The 22,225-nt window shown below is 34.6% G+C and overlaps 1 protein-coding gene across 1 annotated transcript in view; it reads left to right on the top strand.

The window, feature by feature from the left end:
• Positions 1 to 22,225, top strand: part of LOC120313381 (diacylglycerol kinase beta-like) — a gene marked incomplete at its 5' end in the record, with an annotated part of 243,270 nt that overhangs the window by 71,261 nt on the left and 149,784 nt on the right. Inside the window, 1 exon segment of the mRNA XM_039355272.1 lies at positions 14,732 to 14,796. Coding sequence (XP_039211206.1) covers positions 14,732 to 14,796 — 65 coding nt within the window.

Raw genomic sequence — 22,225 nt, 5'->3', positions numbered from 1 at the left:
TCCTTCATATGCTAATCTATAATCAGGTAGTCAAAATGATAAATACTGAATATAAATATTGGATATAAAATGGCAAATTAGCTTTGCCTCCTTATCTAAATATTATATCTAAGCAAACTCTCCTCTTATGTGGAAACTTGAAATATATAACTATACTTAAAATTTTAAAGTCCTCTCCAACATTGATGATGTTACCAAGTTTGGGTAATGAAATGTCTGCAACAAAAGAACCAAACTCAGAGAGCTCCAAAGACCCCTCATTTCAACCTAGGCTACAAATATTCTTCTTTATAGATTTTCTGATGACTTGCTGGCAACTTCATAAGCAAACTAATCTATATTTTATTATATTGCCTTTTCTACACAGATATTAGGGACAAGTACATTGCACATCTTTTAGTGGACTTCTGAAAACACACAAACATTTTTTATACTTCTAGCTGATCAGTACATCAGTGCATTTGGCAGTGGCTGAATTCTATTTTTCTGCCTTTAGAATCAGAAACCAAATTCTGATGAGAAATAATCTGCCAATGGATAAAAATTATAGCTACTTTTCTGTCTTTTTTCCTCATTTATTCAGTTTTTAAACCAACCAAAGAAACCAAAAATTCCCTTAATTTTTCTTTTTCCTTTCCTTCTTTCCTTTCCTTTCCTTTCCTTTCCTTTCCTTTCCTTTCCTCTCCTTTCCTTTCCTTTCCTTAAATTGCATAAATGAAAATGAAAATATATTCATCAGAGCAGTGCTTTTTTTGTTAAAAAAAAAAAAAAAGTACCAGAACTCACACACGTCATACAACCGGCCTTGCCTATCCTACAAGGTTTACTTCTGTAGTTGAAAAAAAAAACCCTTCAATTTTAGTGTATCTAAAAGACTAGGATTTTGTTCAAGATAAGTTAATATTATTAATATTACCATGCACTGTGTGGCTTTAAATTACAAGAAGGCATTTTATTAATTTTTACCATTGGCATATCCATTTAGTTTAATGAATGGAAATGTCAGCTTTCTATGTGGAATAAATTATTTTTAAGAAGTTGTCAAACAAGATGGAAAAATTTACATTTGGAGTTTAATATGGATATTGACTTGAAATAAATTAAAGTTGAAACTTTGTCAGTGAACAGATTACTTTTAATTTACCTTTAAATTAAACCCAATTTAATAAATAGATCTGATTAAACCTCCTACTGTAGGTCTACCTTTACATCTGACCAATACATAATTAATATATATTATTAATAACAATAATACCTCCAAATCATAAGACATTGGCTTTATTTTTATTCTTCCCCTCTGCAATTTGAATATAAAGTATAAAAGACTAAAAAGAGATTTTCGTAGACATCCCAGCCTTTGAACTACCCAAGGAACAGAAACAGCAAAGTTTCGCTGTCCACACCAGCCCCCTTTTTTCCCTCTCACTTCGCTTCTTTTTAATCTCATATCCCACCTTCTGTAAGGAAAGGCAAAAGGCTCACTCACCCTCTCATGAAAGATGGCCTCCATGTTTATGTGTCTCTCACTGCCACCATCGGCTTCCACACCACATGGTCCGACCCAGTCAATCAAGCCATACTCTCTGGCTGTGGTGCTCAGGTGCCTCAAGGCAGACAGCGCCACAGGGGACCCCGCTCGCACCATACTACCAACGGGGCATTTTCAAAAACAAATGAGGATAGGAAGATAAACAATAGGAAAAGAACACAATTCTGGAAAATCGATAAAACAAAGATGCCAGAACTCTATTTTGGTGTGTTCTGTGACAAAAAAGCCCTGCATCAGAGGGCAAACATAATTTTGGAATAGAAATGTCTGTTTTTTTTTCAAATATAAAAGTCATAAGAGTTGAATTAGTAAAATCTCCCTTGCACTGATGTTAATATTTTGAAACTCCATAGAAATATCAATGCACATTTCTTTGCAGCACTGTGAATATGGTTTACCATTGTCACTTCTGAATGGTTTTTTTTTTTAACTTTCCAGGCTGTCTACAATTCTGGGATTTTCTGATACAGATAAAGAGGAGCAACCTCTTGGTGGTAGTGGTGGTGGTGGTGGTGGTGGTGACATTTTGTCAGTTAAGATACCAGGCGAGAAAGCAGGGGGTTGTGAATTCTAGACCTAGCTTAAGCATGAAAGCCAGCTGGGTAAGTCAGTCAATCTTCTAGGGTTAGGCCCAACCTACTTCATAGGGTTGTTTTTGTGGGAAAAATAGAAAGAGGAAGAAATCTTAAGTATGTTTGCTGCATTGAGTTATTTATATAATAATAATAATAATAATAATAATAATAATAATAATAATAACAACAACAACAACAACAATGATGAAGATGCACTGAAATTAGTATATGAGGAAGGCTTACTAACTACTGGAGAGACCAAACTGGCCTACAAGAAAGACCAAATGAAGAACAAAATAGAGGCATGGGAAGACAAAGCACTACATGGCCAATACATGAAAAAAAATAGGTGGGAAAACAGATAATAACAAGACCTGGCAATGGCTAAGAGCAGGAAAATTGAAGAAAGAGACCGAGGGACTAATTCTGGCTGCACAAGACCAAGCCTTAAGGACAAATGCATACAAAGTCAAAATTGAGAAGACAGCAACAGACAGTAAGTGCCGCCTATGCAAAGAAGCTGAAGAAACAGTGGACCACTTGGTAAGCTGTTGCAAGAAGATTGCACAGACTGATTACAAGCAGCGGCATGACAAAGTAGCAACAATGGTGCATTGGAAGATCTGCAAAAAATATCATTTGCCTGTAAGCAAAAACTGGTGGGATCATAAAATAGAGAAAGTCATAGAAAATGATAAAATTAAACTGCTCTGGGACTTCAGAATTCAAACAGACAAGCACCTGCAACATAACACCCCAGACTTAACAATTGTCGATAAGAAAGACAAAAAAGTCTGGATAGTGGACGTGGCAGTGCCTGGAGACAGCAGAATAGACGAGAAAGAACTGGAGAAGATAACAAAATACAAAGACCTACAAATAGAAATAGAAAGACTGTGGCAAAAGCAAGCAAAGGTAGTACCAATAGTATAGGCTCCTTGGGTGCAATCCCAAAACAACTGGAGCACCACTTGAACACCATTGGCATTGACAAATTCGCTATTAGTCAATTGCAAAAGGCGGCCTTATTAGGAACTGCTTCCATCCTGCGACGATATCTGTAATACCATCAAACATCCACATCTGCCTATCCCAGGTCCTGGGTAAGGATTCGATAGGTAGACAAAATGCCAAATCCAGTCTGAACATCTGGCTGACTGTGCGATGATCGAGAATAATAATAATAATAATAATAATAATAATAATAATAATAATAATGTAATACCATCAAACATCCACATCTGCTTATCCCAGGTCCTGGGTAAGGACTTGATAGGTAGACAAAATGCCAAATCCAGTCTGAACATCTGGCTGACTGTTGCTTGATCCATAATAATAATAATAATAATAATAATAATAATAATAATAATAATAATAATAATAATAAAAGATGGGATATAAACAAACAGAAAGTTATCTTCCAAGGTCAGGCATCGCAGCCCATGTGCTGCTACCTATTAAAAGGGATTAAGAAGGAAAATACCTTTCTCCTCTCCTCTCCTCTTCTTGCTAATTCAGGATATACCCTATAAGTTATTAATAATGTTGTACATTCTAGATCCCTCAGCATAATAAAATAGGGAATTATCATAAATGGCTTAATGGATAAACCTGGCTCAGGAATTCTGGGAGTTCAAGTCCATGAGTCATAAAAGAACCAATGTTACCTACCCCTGGGATAGACCAATAAATGATATGAAGGAAAAGCTGAGGGTTTTTTTTTTTTTTGCATGAGTTTGTAACAGTAATTACTTCTGCTCAAATTTGAATTAATTTGGTAGATATTTGCACTGTCACAATAGTGTTGGTTTACTTTCAACTTGAAAGATCTGAGATCTGAAGGAGAAATCCAAATCTAAAGTAACATGGCCACATTATTTTCACAATGCCAGCTAAATAACTGTGTTATCGCTTTCTTGTGTAAGCAATTAATTGAAATGTGAATATTAATTATTAGTGTGAATATCTCTGTTAAATCAGTGTATTATTTATTTGGTTTTTTCACATCTTGGTTTTGGGGAAAATATATTTTCACTATTGGAGGATGTTGCCTGTCTTTTGATATATATGAATAACTAACTACTGCTGCTTTTTAAAGAGCTTCTAAATTCAATAGTCACTTTCAAAGGAAAAAAATAATTGGGTAAAGTATCATGAAAACAATATCAGAAAAAGGTATGTAAGATGTACAATATATACAAATTCTCTTCCACTATTATGACTTGTCTGTATCTTCCTCATATAGAGAGACACAAATAGATACACACACAAACAGACAAAACACACACACTTATACACACCCGCACACATTTGTATTTAACTCTGACACTATGCATTATTATTTATCACAAATGCATCTTATACATGGGTTGATGTATGGTTAATAAACTCTAAGAATTCTTAGATCCCATCTATATAGTCATGACACAACATTGTGTCTATAGTCTTAGATAAATATCAAATAAGCTTTTCTTTGAATAATGAATAAACACTGTGTTTACTAAAATGTACAATCTGCCTTTTAAATTGAATAGTAAAACTATATTTCATCTATTCTTGTATGTAAATTAGTTGTTTTGTGTCAACTGTAAAAAAAAATGGATTTCAGCCAACATTTATTTCTCTCTGTCCCTCATTTTGTGGCAGAGTCTCCCAACATTCCAAAGCGCAGAAGACAGAAAAAATCATTCCTTATCCTGTCCAGCTAATGCAAGAAGCTGTGAAGCCAAGAGCCTTCTGTCAGCAAAACAACATCAGTTGAATACCACCCAACTTTATATCATTACTGTTTTTTTTTAAACCTAGCTATTTTGTGATAGTTGCATTCATCCAGGCCAGGAGTGCCATTTTTCAACAATACCACTTCAACTTTACATTCACATGCTGAACTTTAAAAGAAAGGGATAGAAGTGTGTGTGGCTCCCTCTTTCCCCAGACTCCTTATTCATAAAAAAAAGTGAATAGCAGTATTCTTCAGGGAATTGATATGTGTTGTCTCAATCAAGTGAATAGAAGTTTTTTTTCCATTCCTTTTCTTCTTCTTTTTTGGGCTACTTGTTAGGATTTTCTATGAGTTGATTAGCACAAAGTAACATTGATAAGCAAAAAAGGTGATTTTCCTAAGCTCATTTTTAAAGGCACTTTGCTGTAACCATGTAAACCTATCAAATCCTGTGGTTTTTCTGAAGACCAGCTCAATGGTCCCCGATAAGAAACCAGTCACTAGCAAACTATTCAGCCAGAAATGATCTGAACTCATTTGATTGTACTAGCAGCTGTGTGATTTCATTACCATTAGAAAAACATGCAGCCAAGCCAGCTGGTATCCAGAGAGGCTACTCAATATACATAGCTTGTCAGTTTGTTGGTTTACATATTATAGCTATAAAAGGATCTTATTTTTTTTAAAATGCAGTGTCAATACTATCTCTGTCAAGATATTTTCTAAGTTCATTGTTTTTGTGCCAGAATCAGACTCTTAGCACAGGAATAGCTTGCTTCCCTAATTGTGTCTATTATATATCAGTTATTCATTTCAGACATGTCACAATTTGTCTTGACAATATTTCAAACATTGCCAAATAGTTTAATATTTCTTTCAAGATTGTCTAGTGTCTCATAGAGTAAAATCTTCATTTTTCCAAGGAGAATCTGCAAATCTTGATAAAATGAGACAGTTTAAAATCTAACTAGGAATATCTGTGACTTTCCCAGGAAACCTGAGCCCCTTATTATTCATATATAGGTAAGATATAGTTATTGGATGAAAAAATGCATATGCTCAGAAGAGTTGATTAATTCAAACTCCTATATAAGATAGCTTATATATATTGGTGACTCAAAAGTCACCATTGGGGTTGGAGTTCCTACAGTTCTTCTTAAGGGTGTCTTCTACAAGGAGGAAATTCATAACCTTGGCTGTGGCCACTACTGCAGCATTTTATTCTGGTCTCTGTGGGCTGATGAAATTTGGCTAATGAAATTGATTAATAACTTCTGAAGATTATGAATTCATTTCTTTTTCTTGTGCTTTATTTAAAGTTTGCTTAATTACTTTAGCTTCTTTGGGAGGGTAAAATGATATGTTTTATGCTTATGTTATCTCTTCTGCCTTTTTATTTCTGCAGAACATGAGAAATAAGTAACTGTATAGCTACTTTCATTACTTTTGTGAAATCTTTTGAACAGTATATGGATTAAGGGTGGTTTTAATTTAAAACTATTTTCTTATGTTTTGCTGCCATTCCTGTCTAAAGACACTAGGCTTGTCTGATTTATGGAGGTGTGATATGTAAACTTGGCCACTTGGAGTCTATTTAGCAAACCCTCATATGGTAATTAGAACTTAACATGATGTGTGAATTAGTGGTATTTATTAAAGGCTTTAGCAGTAAAAAGAGAAAGAAGTTTAAATTAATGGTTAATGTATTGTGTGTGTTTAGGGGAAACTATGTATAAACTAAATTGTTTCCTATTAGGACAGAATTAGTTTTTTGCAGCTAAAAATTATATTTCTAATTTTGCTTAAAGAAGAATAGGAGAAGAAAAGGCATTTAGCCCTGCCTTGCCCATATACAGCTTCTCATGTGCATATAGTGTGAGTTCTTTTATAACTAGGCATTCTGATATGATTTTGCTAGTCAACAGGAGGATATCATGAAAAATAATAGGAGAAGAAAGCTAAGCATAAATCTAATCTAAACATCTTTTCCGTCTTTCACCATAGTAATTACTGCTGTTAAATATGTAGTTCCACTCTAAAAGAACATTAATTTGGGATATCTTTTATTATTTTATGGAATATTTTCTTCATTACTTTGCTATTTAAAATAAATATTCCTATGAAGTAGAAAGGAGAAAAATAACATGGCAGATAGCATCAATACAGTTTATTTCATCAGCATCCTTATAATCAAACCTACACTCAGCAATTATATTAAAATAATTATATCTCTTTAAGATTTGGATTTTAATAGCAGAAGATATATTTTACTTATTCAGTTGAATGATATTAGAAGGGGAAAATGTATGTCTTATGCAGTTGATAATAAGCAGAACACTGAATTGTGAAAGCTGGGAGTTGAAAATGCTGATTCAGTAGTTGGAAAAATACATTTAGCTTAAAAATTAATTTAAATGTCCACAATGATGGGTACCTATGCTATTTAAGGAAGTAATTACACTACAGTGTAGTCAACAGGAGTATTGATTAGGATTTAATTCATTACAAAACCCAGAATGGTTTTTCCTTCTTTGTCAGTACACTGAAGTTTCTTATTTTCTTTTTCTCATCTTTTTGTTTTTGATGGTCAATTTAGTAACAAATTTGCAATTAATCATTTGCTGATTGTAATGAATGGTCTATCAATAATATGCACTCACATTGCAAAAAGGGTTATACAGTACTTCATTGTTTTCCTTTTGTCTTGGGAACACTTTGTCTAGCTATGTTTCCTAGAATGGATTATGAATAAATATTTGAAAGTAATGCATGCCAGTTTTAAAAAGACACCATGGACTGATTCGGCGTATTAATCAAAATAGGCACTAACTTTCTTTTGGCATTTCAGTACTTGGACATCTGTTGACTTCTAATACGTGAAGTTGGACACTCTGGCATTAGTGAAGAGTTTCATTATCTTAAATGTCATAACATTTGTTTGAATTACTCTGTGTAGGTTTCAAATGCTGAAATTTTAACTTTAAATTGCTCAACAGATTTCATTTGACTTTCAAAATTACAGAAATGGAAGCTTATTAAAAATCCTATTGCTAATTTTCAGTTTATCATAATAAAATGGTTATAATCAGGCTATTTTCCTAGAGTTTAAATTAGTTTAAGGGATCTGATAATAAATTCGGCATGTATTGCCATTGAATTTGTGTACACAATACTTCAATTACCTGTAGATTAAGCATGCATTGCATTCAGCTGTTCCCCAATCAAAGTAATAATAGCAGGTTTCCTATAAAATATTCTGAGATGGCTGCTAATCATGCATACTTCTATTTTTACAGTATCTAACAGAGTTGGACTGATCATTACTGATAATTTGAAAGCACAATCTCTGCCTGTACAATGACAAGACATCTTGTAGAACATAGCTGGATTATCTTCTTTTCTTCTCCCTATTCTCTAGCCCAGTGATGGCAAACCTTTTAGAGACCAAGTGCCCAAACTGCAACCCAAAACCCACTTATGTATCATCAGGTGCCGGGTGGGTGTGGCCCTCTCGGCAAGTGCAACTACAGTGGGCTTGGCAGACTGGGTGGGCATGGCTGGGGTGGGTGTGGCCACCTTGATGTTGCTTATGGGGAGGGACACCTGTAGCACCAGGCAGGGTTGGGGGAGATCCAGGAGTTATCTGGTGGGTGGGATGGTGGGGTCTCCAATGTCGGCTCCAGGCTGGCTGGCCATAGGCCAGTAATGGCGAACCTTTAGAGATTACGTGTGCTGGGCAATGGCGCATACCCACAGAGATGGCTCCGCTTGCTGCCTCTGGCAAGCGTGCCATAGGTTTGCCACCACTGCTCTTGCCTCTCTCTTCTCTTACCAGAAGTCTGAATTATGATTTTTAAACGGTCAAAGAAAGGGGATATTTTTTATATTCTCAATGTGTTCCTGATAATAAAAATGGAAATTCCCATCATCTTAGTGTTAAAGCTGCAGAGTCTAATTCCAGAGTCTAGTTATCAGCAAGGAAAGTGACAAAAGAAAAACAGGAGGCTTCTTGTTTATGAACTTATGAAAGAGTTTGACTTGTACAAATTGAAAGAATTCAGCCCTTTAATGAAGTTCAGGAAAGGAAACTAAAATCAAGAATACTAAAATTATTTTTTACTGTAAGCTATATTAACAGAATCTTGTAATATAAAATCACTTGCCTTTGTATGCCAGAGAACTGGAGAGTGTAAATTTTGTGAACATTTTCTCAAATTTTTAGTTTTGAAATATCAGATTTGAAATATCTGGTTTTGAGTATCATATTATTGTCTGCGCTGCAGCTTTTTCTCCTGTTTCTCGAGGTTACTCTCATAGTCCATTATATCAACCCATACTCTTCCCATGTATGAAATCTACCTAAAATCAATTTCTACTGATAATTTTGAAGATTATTATTTCAGATTAGAGGGTTAATGTGGAATTTCAGCAGAATTTCGTCTTCGTGTTATGTAACACATTGCCCAAATTATATCAGCAGCCAACACAGAAGACTGTGTCTACTGTATTCAAAGACATGTTTGAAAATAATGCATATATGCATTTAATTGGGAGCCTTTCTAAACACTGATAATATTTGTGAACTATCTACTGGAGTTCTTGTGAGAAAAACACCTGGAATTTTAAATTATCCTAACCATTGTTTTCTTTCAGTTGTGATGATGTGGTAAAATCATCTGAACCGAAATGAGGGGTGGTGTTGAAAAAAACTGGCTAGGCAGGAATCTCTGGGAGGGAGGAAGAGCCAGAAAAAAGACCTCCCCTAAACCTTGGAGTACTTATCTGGTTGTTTTCTAATGAGTGCAGTTAATATGGCAAGTTTTTTATAATAGCAATAAACATACTTATCTGATCAGCTCCCAGGGTTATTCTGGTTCCTTGTGCCTAACAGATAATGAAAATAGTGTTGAGGTGTGAATTTGACATCTATTCTCCAGACACTATGTAATTATAGGCTACATTGATCAAAGTTAAATAACATATTAAAAGTATCCCCATGAACAGTGTCTGCAGAATATGAGTACCCTCGATTTACAACCACTGAGACTGGAATTTTGGCACTAACCTATGTGGTCATTAAGTGAGTCATCATGTGATTGGACCCATTCTCATAAGCAATTTTTATCATAGTCACTAAGTGAATTACTATGATTAGTTACATGGTTATTAAGTGAATCATGTACTTATTAAGCAAATCTGACTTCCCCAATGACTTTGGTTTCTAGTAGCTAGTTAGAAAGTTTGCAAGCTGCAATCACATGATTGCATGATGGTGCAACCATTATACATGCAAGTTGATTGCAAAGTGCCCAGATTGCAATCATGTGATCACAGGGGTGGTACAACAGTTGTAACTTTGAAGATAGATTCATAAGTCACTTTTTACAAAGCTGTCATAACTTTGAACCATTGTTAAATGAACAGTTGTAAATTGACAATAATCTGTAAAAAAAAAAGTCAAGATGTTCATCACCTGAATGTTGTCCCATTTTCTTGAGAGTTGCCCATAATTTTTCTTTGAATATATATTTTGCAAATAAAAAGGAGTGCACATATGAATAAACCACTGTGGCCATCATTATTCTATTTTAACCACTCTTTATAGATATCCTGATCTACGTTATTATTGTTATTAACATTATTTGTATTTATAGCACAATACTTTGTAATAATTTAAACTGTAATCTTTATTAATATTATTTGACAATCTTTCACTAATGATTATATATCATGCCAGACAATTAGAAAAAATAAAACGGTTATAATGTAACTGAAGTTATAGTTTATTGTTGATGTATTAAAATTATATTATATTATTTTATATTTTATTTTATATTATTTTGAAAATTCAGGTGATGTTTATGTTTGTATATATTTAAACAGTAACTGCTGGCTTAATGCTTTTGCATAACGTAACAGAATCTGCCTGCTCAACTATTTTTATTTGGGAATTTTCCACTATGAAAAGATAACAAACAATTATTTCTCATTTGAATATTAAATTGTCATTGGGAAGTATTTTGTATAACTTAATTATTTGGTCAAAACAGATATTCATAAAAATATTTCACTAGCAGGATACATGCAAATCATATTTTGAGATGCTACTTCTTTTTACAAAGGACAGATATTTTCACAGCTTAAGTACAGTATTTGTTTCACCTGTCTACTTATGTATCAGCCATAAATTGTGGCTACTTTCTTTTGACAAATACAATGACCAAATCAACACTTTAGAAATGAATCACGTAAATTACTTTTCTTCATATCGACAATTAACATTTGCTAGTGTTAAACATAAATGGGAAACCACTTCCACATAATATTTGGTTTCCTTCCAGCCAAGTTTTAAGTGTTTACAAGGCTGGAATGATTAAAATCAAAGATTTCCCCAGAATTCTTTTCATTTTGAATTGTGATTCTAATTGAAAAACAATTTACCAACATCAAAGGATCATAAATTACAAAAAAACAAGTAAGAATTTAATAAAACTATTTCCAAATGAAACATTATTAATTTCAAAGAAATTAGAGGATGATATTTATATAATTTATGTATATATAAATTAAAAAAATATTAACAGCTCTCTTGTCTTTTTTTTCTGTATTCCCTTTTAAAAAGTGAAATTAACCATAAAGGTAGTCCTCGAGTTATGAATGCAATAAGATCCATTCCATTCATAACTTGAGGATTCATAGGAGTGAATCTCATACCTTGAATGTGATTCACTCCCAGCTTTTACCCACACATTTATTAACTTAATACATGGGCGAATGCATGACTCATTAAATGAACATGAGGTATCTTAGGATGGGAAAGGCCATGGGGGCCAAGTGATGGAAGAGGCCACTGGCTTCAGACCACCTAGGCCCCTCCCCACTGAGATACCTCATGGTCCCTCCCCTGGGATCCCCACAATTTCTCCCCCACCCAATCCTGCCACTCTGGGTCACTTATCTTGTAAAGATCTCTCCAGCCTCTCTGTTTCTTTCTCTGCTCCTAGCAAAAGCAGAGGAGGGCCTCTGAGGCCCAAAATGGGCCTCCTGAAGCACGTGTCTACTGCCCACAGCCTCTGTTCTGTGCCTTGGAGGCCTGGAGGAGGCCTCCAAGGCCTAGAATGGGCCTCTGGAAGCATGTGACTGCTGTCCTTGGCCTTCTTTCCAGGTCTCCAACACCCAGATCAGGCCTCCAGAGGCACGCGGAAGCCTTCCCGGGCTTCCATTCCATTTTGTGGTGCAGAGAACAGAGGCCTAAACTATTATGAGATCACATGAGATCAGTAGTGTGGGCTCTCATGTCACTTATCTCATGTGATCTTTGTTACTTTAGGCCTTCATTCTCTGTGAATGCACTGAAGGCCTAGATCAGCCAAGAAAGTGAAGGATCTCTTGATATTTGCAAAGTGAGTATCCATAGGCCTAGTGCCTAGGGAGACCCAGGGCAGAGGGGAGGAGGGAATAGCCAGGGTGAATGTTGCAGTGCCACTGCGGTCATTCGTAAAGATGAATGACTGCTGTGGTGTGGCAACATTTGTAATTTCAGGACTTTTTTGTAAACATTAAGGGGCGCTTATCACATAATGTTGAACCTTCACTAAGGGAACACTCGTAACTCAGGGATTACCTATATTATGTGGGTATTATCTTTGATTTGTGGGTAACCCATTTAAACTTGTTTTTGATCCTGGAATATGAATCAGAAAAAGGGAGCAATATAAAAATTCAATGAAAGCACACACACACACACACACACACACACTTCTTGCTTTTTATAAGAGCAGATTGAAACATAGTGCAAAGGTATTTCATTATGAGTTGAAGCATATTCATATAAATCAGTATTGCTGTGTTTTTATGTTGTGGTTTTATACAGTTCTTTTTAAAGAAAAAACTCACTCAAAACATTTCTATTTAGTAAGCATGCCTAATGCAATGTCAATGTAATCTGACTATCCCTGTCTTCCTCAGATTCATAATCATTCATGTCATAGAAAATACTATTTTGAAGGGCAAGAAACAGGAGACATATAAATATAAGGTTTATATTTTGTAGTAGTTAAATTATTGAATGAAGACTGAAAATACCTAGTTCAAGATGATTCTTAGCATGAAAACATGCTAAACATGGGTGATTTTTACTTTGAACCAGTCAGGCCAGTGCCTCTTTCAGGGTTTCAGCTTTAGGGATAAAATATTTCATTTTTCTTGGGTGCTGCATTGAGTTGTGGAGGAAATACAGGATGTAAATTATATCAAATCGTATCAAATAAATCAAAATAATTTAAAGGGGGGATAAACAAAAGCCCTTTCAACTGTTCAACTGAAAACAAAAATTCTTTAAAGACAATGAAAGATTGGAACATAATATAATTAGAAAAGAGGGAGGAAAAAGTTTTGGAAAACTCTGAAGGGGAAGGAAAAACACCAGCAAAAGTCAGCATTCTAGTCTGGCAAAAATGCTAGTGAATGCCTTTGATGTTGCAATTATTCTCCTTGGTGGGAAAAGACCCCAAGACTCCCAGGTGTAATGGGAAGCCCCGACTCTCTCCTTAGCACTCCACTATGATTGCAGTTGGGTAGCCAGGATTATGGTCATTGAGCAAAGTGGTCCTGTGTATCTCACTTAATAACTGCTTCACTCAATGAATGATATTTTGGGCCAGTTGTGGTCGTAAGTGGAGGATTACCTGTACTATTCATTTCCTAGGCTTTCTAATAAGCACAATTATAATACCCTGTCCCTTCTCTTTGAGTTTCTTTCCTTATGAGTATCTCTTTCCTTTGGAACCAACTTAGCATTTTTTGGAGTATATTAAATTTTCTCATTTTTAATTAAATATATGCTTATAACTATTGATACAAAAGCTATGAGTGGCGCAAAGAGCCATGGAAACATACATACTCAGCATTACAAGACAAGGTAGAAAGACCAGCACATGGATTAGAGAACAAACAAAACAAGAGAGTAAAAGAATGGAAATGGGAATGGGTTGGTCATATAGCAAGAAGAACTGATGGCAGGTGGACCAAGGCAGTCATAAAATGGATAAAAAAACTTGATAAAAAACATCTATGAAAGAGACTTAAAACAAGATGGATTGATGACATCAGCAAGTATTGTGGCTCAATTGGCAAAATAAAGCTCAGGACTGTATAGGTTGGAAACATGCGGAACAGGCCTTTATCCTGCAATGGAAAGACAATGGTTAGGATGTATAACATGTGTGAGTTCCGGCACCTTTTTTTTTTTTTTTACAAAAACACTGGTTGTACATGTGATAGTTGGCAGGAAAGCTAGCCAAAGAACTTAAAAAAAAACCCAAGATAATAGAAGTGGAAACAAACATGGAAAAAATGAATTGCCTCTCATGAAAACCCTAAGCAGAGTAAAGAGATATGAAGACTGCATGTGCAACACTAATTCAGTTCTAATTAATTTTTTGCATGTTGAATCAAACTGAGGTAAAGATATTTAATAAATTCTATTCTCTTTCTTCCTGATTTCTTTCATATATTTATGTCTTGTCATTTTTCTTTGTTTTGCCATTTTATATAAGTTCTGAATGTGGTTTTTTAAATATTTAAATATTACATATTGTATTTTAATGACATTGTACAATAATTTACCAATATTTATTTTAAGAGCTACATTGAAAAAAATATTTGTCTATTTATCATATTTATATACACCCACCTCACTAGAAGTGACTCATGGTGGCATACAACAATCAAATAAAATCACAATATAAAAACAACGTACAGAATCTCAAAATAATAAATAACAACCAGGGAATATTTTCCATATTTAGTTTATAGCTTTGTTAAAAATATTTTGTATTTTGCAATGAATCCACAATAATATTTTATTTGTAAAATTTCTTTTAGGATGCTTCAATTGCTCACAGATTTCACAGTATGCAAGAAAAACATCCAGAAAAATTCAATAGCAGGTAAGAGCCAATTTTTTTGTTTTTTTTTTACATGAATTATTTTGAAGTAGCAATGATGTATGTGACAGATAAAGAAAATTGTGATTTTATCACAAAATAAATTCATATTATCATAGTGCCTTTCATTATAACTCACCAATATTCCTGTCACTTTATTCCTGTTCTGGCCTTAATAAATCTTTTCATATTTACGATATGAATACTTTCTTAGTTACTGAGTTTTCTTTTGGAAATGTGGGCTTTGTAATATGAATACAATTTTCAATTTTGCAAGTATGTACCTTAATAAATTTAATTTGGTTTGCCAGGTTAGAGAAGGTTAGTTTGTGAGATAATAGGATATGATTACTCAAGCTCTGTCTCATGGAATAGTTGGGTTTAATATTTTTTATAAGAATTCAGATAAACAAGAACTTTAAGTATTAATAATATTATCATTTTCACAAATTTGAATGAATCATCATTATCTTTTGAATGACATTTATTCATTTATAGAGTTTATATAGCTGCCAATCTCAACCTTCAGATTCTAGGCAGCCTACAGTACAACAAAACATAAAAACACATAAAAATACTCACAGTAACCATGTAACCATGTAAACGTTCCTCTGGCACCTCTTTCTTAGGAAAAACTGATTAAACCTAAGTATCTTATTTTGTATCATTAACTATTCTCAGTTACAATATGCTTACGTGTTGTGTTGAATGATTGTACCATGGCAAGTCACAACCCATCTGTCTGCTCCTCCATGTTTTTCTTGCTGTAACACATAATACTTTCTGAGCTTGAACATTTCAATAGCTTGTAAATACTTGCCCTAGATATAAAGTATCATGACTTTTTACAGCTCAGAATTTAATCCAAAGAAGAATTTAATTAATGTCTCTTCTTTTTCTTTAGTCATGGGAGCAGGTTTCTCTACCTCTTCACTATGGTAGTCTGACTTTTATGCAACCTGTTGACCCCAAGAAGCTTCAAGAAATGATAGCTTATACATTATTTTTAAAAATAAGTTTGAAATTCTCTGCTTGTATGATAATCCATTTGATTTGCTTATGCTTTTTTAAACATGTATCATATTTATGCAAATAAAAGCTTTGTTTTGATTCTATCATAATTTGCATTTTTAGAAGTTGCATTATTCAGTCAAGTTGTTTTCATGCCTTTGCATTAGGATGTTTGCAAAATTAAACTCATTTCCATTTTACTCTTCAGTTTGGGAAAATATATGACAGGGATTTATGGTTATGGTTTTATGAAGACCACAGTCTTTCAATGCAAGTCTCAGTCTGTAAGCTCTTATAAAATAATTTATGGTACTGAACTGTTCAGTGTTCTATTGCTTCTATACTGCTATGGCCACAAATAAATATTCAAGATACAAAAATTGACGTAACATCATCCTTGACAAGTGTGAGGACCTGTGGAGCCTGCTTCAGCTCTCCATGTACTTATGATCTGAGTTGCTAATGTTTTGCCAATACAAAATTGCTGAATGCTAATGAGATATAGTAATCTACTGTGTAGGAAGAGTTAGGTGTATTCTTTCCTACCTCTGTTATACTCTTTTTACAGAAAGAAAACACAAATGAATCACAAATGAAATAGAAATGAATTTCCAGGAGTTAGTGGCAACTCTTATTCTGAGAGTAGGACTATATAGATTGTTGCCATTATGGGAACTTGGTGGGATGAAACACACAAATGGAATATACAGCTAGAGGGATTTAAATAATTATAAAAGAAACAGACCAAAAAAAGAGTAGGTAGAGTTGTACTGTATAAAAGAAATGACTACATCTCTACAGAAATAGAGCACAACAATGATGAAAACTATCTTGGATGCATTTGGGTCAATATAAAAGGAGAAAACATGACATTCTCATAGGGGTATAATATAGGCCACCCATCTAAACCAAGGAAATAGATGAACTTGTTGATAGTTAGTTAACTAGGAAGCACATCACAATAGTAATGGGGAACTTTAACTACTCTGATATTAACTGGGAGACAAACTCTGCACCAAGTAGAAGATCAAACAGATTCCTGACTAACCTAGCAGACAACTTCATCTCCCAAAAAGTAAAGAAGGGAACTACGGGAGCAGCCATATTGGACATAATTCTCACTAACAGAGATGAAATGATAGAAAGTATTGAAGCTACAGGAACCTTAGGGGGAAGGGTGATCATGCAATATTGGAATTCAATATCATGCAAGCACAAGCAATAGAACATGGTCAAACTAGAGCTAGTTTAAATAAACTTAGGCAGAGCTCGGGAAAGACTCTATGGAGGAGAATCCTCAAGGAAGAAACAACTCAAGAAGCTTGGATATTTTGAAAAGTGAGATTATAAAAGCCCAGTTTAGCACAATACTAATGAAGAAGAAAAATAACAGCTCTCCAAAAAACCCAACATGGCTGCATAAAGAACTTTCTGATAAACTGAAAGACAAAAGGACAAGTATAAAAAGTGAAAAGAGGGGCAGCTAACTAAGGATATTAGCAATTAGCCTGTAAAGATGAAGTAAGGAAAGCTAAGCCTCAAAATGAATTAAGGTTGCAACAAAAATAAAAAATAAACTGGGACTGTCAAAAACAGATCATGCCAGACAAATCTTATTGCATTCTTTGATAAATTGACAAAATTAGTGGACCATAGGACCACATATAATTTATCTGGATTTCAGTAAGGCATTTGATAAAGTAGACCACAACTTACTACTTGATAAGATAGAAAAATTTGGATTAGACAGCATCACCATCAGATGGATTCATAACTGGCTGACCAACCACACTCAGCATATAGTCCTCAATGGAACTGCATCTACATGGAGAGAAGTATGTAGTGGTGGTGCCCCAAGGCATCTTCATCAACGATTTGGATGAGGGAATAGATGGGGAACTGATCAAATTTGCAGATGACATCAGGCTGGAGGAATAGCCAACACTCCAGAAGATAGGCTTAAGATACCGAAGGATCTTGACAGATTTGAACATTGGGTGCTATCTAACAAAATGAAATTCAATGGTGAAAAAAATAAGGTTCTACATTTAGGCAAGAAAAACCAAATGCACAGGTATAATTGGTACCTCCCTATGAGAGGCATCTTGAAGTTCTATTCTATTTTGTTCTGTTCTGTTCTATTCTATTAATGTCTCAAATTTATAAACTATATTTACTTCAGACTAATAAATGTTATTGCATTAAGTTGAATTTATATTCATGAAATATAAACAGGAGGGGTCCTAAAAGGGTGATTCAGAATAATGTGAGGCACATTGCTGACTGAATGAAAGTATAGAAATCTTCTATAACATATTTTAACCTATAATAGGAGAAACTCTGAATTAATGAAAAAAATTATGAAAGTGCCTCAGATAGACATTATACATACTTATATTTAAGAACATATTATATTGAATTAAAAATATACATAGCTTTCCCTTATTTCTAATTGGGATAATTTGAACTTTGCTTTAGAGTTCTGGTCAAAGAATATAGTTTTACAATTAACAATGAAATCATTTAGCTTGAGACATTCATTTAGAAAAACATATTGTTGACAAGATAGTTAAACTTTCTGTGGGAAGTTTACATAAAATTTCTCAGCTTATATTAAGATTCATGGTCATGTTTTATATTTTTAGCATCTTTTTGCAAACTAGAGCTCTTAGAGACGAGTGATGACATTAATGAAGAGGGCTCTATCAAATGAAAGTACCAAAAATGTGATTCTTTAGAAATTATTGGAAAATATAATAAATTATTAATTCATCTAGTTAATCTAATATCCACAGAGTTCAGTAAGCAATATGGATACTACTATATGCATCTGTTTCTCAGTTATATTGGTATTCTAGTTCAAGCTTAATTCATCCTAGTTATCCACATAGAAAAAAGAGAGCTGAGTAGATGTAATCACTACCTACATGTCCACATGACAATTTCAAGAAAAACAAGACTGGTTTGGGTGCACAAATTGGAACATATTTAAAGAGACTGCAACAAATGGACAATATATTGATGTGAACAAGTATGCTTCTACTGTGTCTGTCTGCTTATATCCCAAAATATATGGAGGATGTCAGTGTTCTTAGGTCTATTATCATGAGAGCAAATGAGAAACCTTGGATATCACAGAAGGTCTGCACAGTGTTGAAGGTGAGAAACACAGCTTTCAAATCAGGTGATGCAGCAGCACTTAGAATAGCAAGAGCTGAGTTGAGGCATGCTATAAAATCAGCAAAGTGGGCCTATCGTCAGAAAGTGCAGAATTTCTTTCAAGATCCTATGGACCTGAGACCTATGTGACAAGGTATTCGGGTAATTGCTTATTATAAGGTAGCTTCCCTGACATGTAAGGGTGACACAGACTAAATAAGCTAAATATGTTTTTTGGACACTTTGAGGCCACAAACATTTCAGCAAGGAAGACTGTTCCCCTTACTGATGAGCAGATGCTCAGGTTTGATACAACTGCTGTTCAGAAGGTCCTGCAGAAGATCAACATTTGGAAACCTGCGGGTCCTGATAATATTAAGGAGTGTGCTGACCAGCTAGCCAATGTTCTCACAGACATCTTCAATTTCTCGTTGCATCAGGCTATGATTCCATCATGTTTTAAGACTGCAATCATTGTACCAGTGCCCCCCAAAACTAAAATCACATGCCTTAATTATTACCATCCAGTTGCACACCTTTTCATTATGATGAAGTGTTTTGAGAGATTAGTAAAAGACTACATGGTTTCATGCCTTCTCCCTACATTTGACTCATTACAGTTTGCCTATCGGAAGAAACGCTCTGTAGAAGATGTACTTTTCTGTGTGCTTCATCTTAGCTTGGTGTACCTGGAGGGGAAGAATACTCATGTGCGAATGCTGTTTGAGGATTTTAGTTCAGCATTCAACACAATCATCCCTCAGCACCTGGTGAACAAACTGGGCCTATTAGGTTTTAATACTTCTTTATGTAATTGGATACTTGATTTACCTATTGATAGGCCCAGGTTGTGCAAGTTGGAAAGAAAGTTTCAAGTTCCATCTCCTTGAGTATGGTTTCCCCACAGGGCTGTGTCCTGAGTCCTCTACTGTTCACCTTGATGACTCACAACTGCTGTGCCAAATCGGCTATGAATCGTATTGTGAAGTAAGCAGACAACATGACTGTGGTGGGTCTTATCCAGGATGACAATGAAGATGTTATAGGGAAGAGGTAACTGCTCTGTTGGACTGGTGCAATAAAAGTAACCTGGTTCTAAATGTTGATAAAACAAAGCAGATTACTGTGGATTTCAGAAAGAGTCGGCATAATCCTACTCCACTCAGTATCAAGAATGCAATTGTAGAGGTAGTCAACAGTATTAAGTATCTGGGGGTGCAGATAACTGACAACCTGAATTGGTCTCTCCACACGTCATCCTTAGTGAAGCGTGCAAACCAGCACCTGCATCGGATGAGGAGAACACATCTTTTTTTCTTTGATCCTGGCCACTTTTTACACAGGCATTGAAAGCTTATTAATAAACTGCATCACTGTCTGGTTTGGTGACAGCAGTGCCTCAGATAGAAAGTCCACACAGAGAAGGTAAGGATAGCTGAGAAGATCATAGGAAGCTCACTTCCTGGTATTCAAGATGTGCTTATAGCTCAAAGCATTGTTAGAGACCCCATACTTCCACTTTACAGTCTGTTTCTGTTGCTCCCCTCTGGGAGGAGGTTTCAAAGTATTTCTAGCAGGACTACCTGATTCTGTAATAGCTTTGTTCCCTATGCCATCCATCTGGTAAACTTACAAGATTCATTTTTTTTCACCATGCACATATATACATAACCCAAACTAGATTGTTGTTTCTCTGTGTCATTTAATATATGTGGATATATGCATAATTAGGTATTTATTTATTTTTGTCATATTTATGTAGTATATCGGAGGTAGTGACCCTTTGAGAGCTGAGTGCAATGAAATTTCATTTTAATGTATGCTGATTAGTGCATATTCAAAGTGACAATAAAGTTATTCTATTCTATTCTATTCTATTCTATTCTATTCTATTCTATTCTATTCTATTCTATTCTCATGGTACTGAAGCACAGCTTTCAATTGAAGTTGTTTTGTTGCTTGAAATGAAACAACAAATAATGTGTTTGAGCAACTGAAGCAGAAAATCTCACAAAGCTTTCTTCCAGAGAAACTAAATTTCAGTTCAAAGTGGGGTGCTTTAGTGCCATTTTCCCCACTAAAGCTTATGGATTAACCAATTAATTTTATCTTAATGGGTTAGTGGGCTAGGCAATTGACAGTTTGGTTGTTGGTTGCATTGTTGATAGATTTCTGAAGGGAGTTTCATTTGATTTAATCAATAGAGGAAATTGATTAATTGATTATATGGTCTCAGATCGTTGTCAGTTCTTAGCAATCACATTGATTTTCTTCATGAAAATCTGTCCCTAATCTGGATTCCAAACTATGCACCCATCATCACTGTAACTGAGTCCCACCAACTTACTGATGGTCATCTCTTCTCTTCCCCCTCCCATCTTTCCCAGTGTTACAGCCTTCTCTAGACAGATAGATCTCTGCATAATTTGTCTGAATTAAGATAATTTAAGCCTAGTCTTGTATCTCAAATGAAAATTCTGGGTTGATTTGTTTAATGATCCATTTATTTTCATGGCTGTCCCCAGAATTCTCAGAATCTCCTCTAATACCAAAGTTCATGTTAATAAATACATTTCTATGCCATTTTCATTCTTAATTCTTCCTTTACATATTCCTCTAATTCTTTTAATAGACTTTAACCTCGCAAGAATTAATAAAAACAAAGTTTCAGTTGAGCCGGGATGTCAGCATTTGTTATAAAGTTAAATCAATACCTACTTAATGTCCATGGTTTAGTATTTAATAAAGAAAAATAAAAACTGATGGGCTGTTTAATGTAGCAAGAAAATGCTATTAAATCAGGCATATTGTTTGAAATTTAAAGCCTCTATTTTAGCATAGTTCTTTTTTCTAGAACATTATATCTTTGACAATTTAAGATAACATAAACTTTGAAAAGTTCCTTTATGTATGCTCTTTAGGATTAAGAAGATTAACCTCACTATACAGAGATTTGTAATGGAGTGGATTTTAGCAGACAGTGTTTCAGTGTCAGCTCTTTGTTTCCTGAGGTGGTCATCCTCAGACTCCATAAGAAGACTCATTATTCTTATTGAGATAGGCTATTGTAACAGAATTTTGCAACCTGGACTGTATTTCCCTTCTTTCCTTTTTATATTTCTGGGAGCCATTCTGCATCTCTTCCCTATATGTTCCCTAGTTCTCAGTGCAAAGCATGTTCTTCAGCATGTTGTTGTTCTTCAAGATTATCTCCATGGTTGCCATACATCATTAGTAAGAGATCATTAGAAAGAAGATACTT

The sequence above is a fragment of the Crotalus tigris genome, unplaced genomic scaffold, assembly GCF_016545835.1.
Source record: "Crotalus tigris isolate CLP2741 ecotype Arizona unplaced genomic scaffold, ASM1654583v1 scf7180000018651.982201, whole genome shotgun sequence".
NCBI classification, from domain to species: domain Eukaryota; kingdom Metazoa; phylum Chordata; class Lepidosauria; order Squamata; family Viperidae; genus Crotalus; species Crotalus tigris.
Note: the sequence above shows the minus strand (reverse complement) of the source record. Positions and strands in the feature narration are given on the sequence as shown.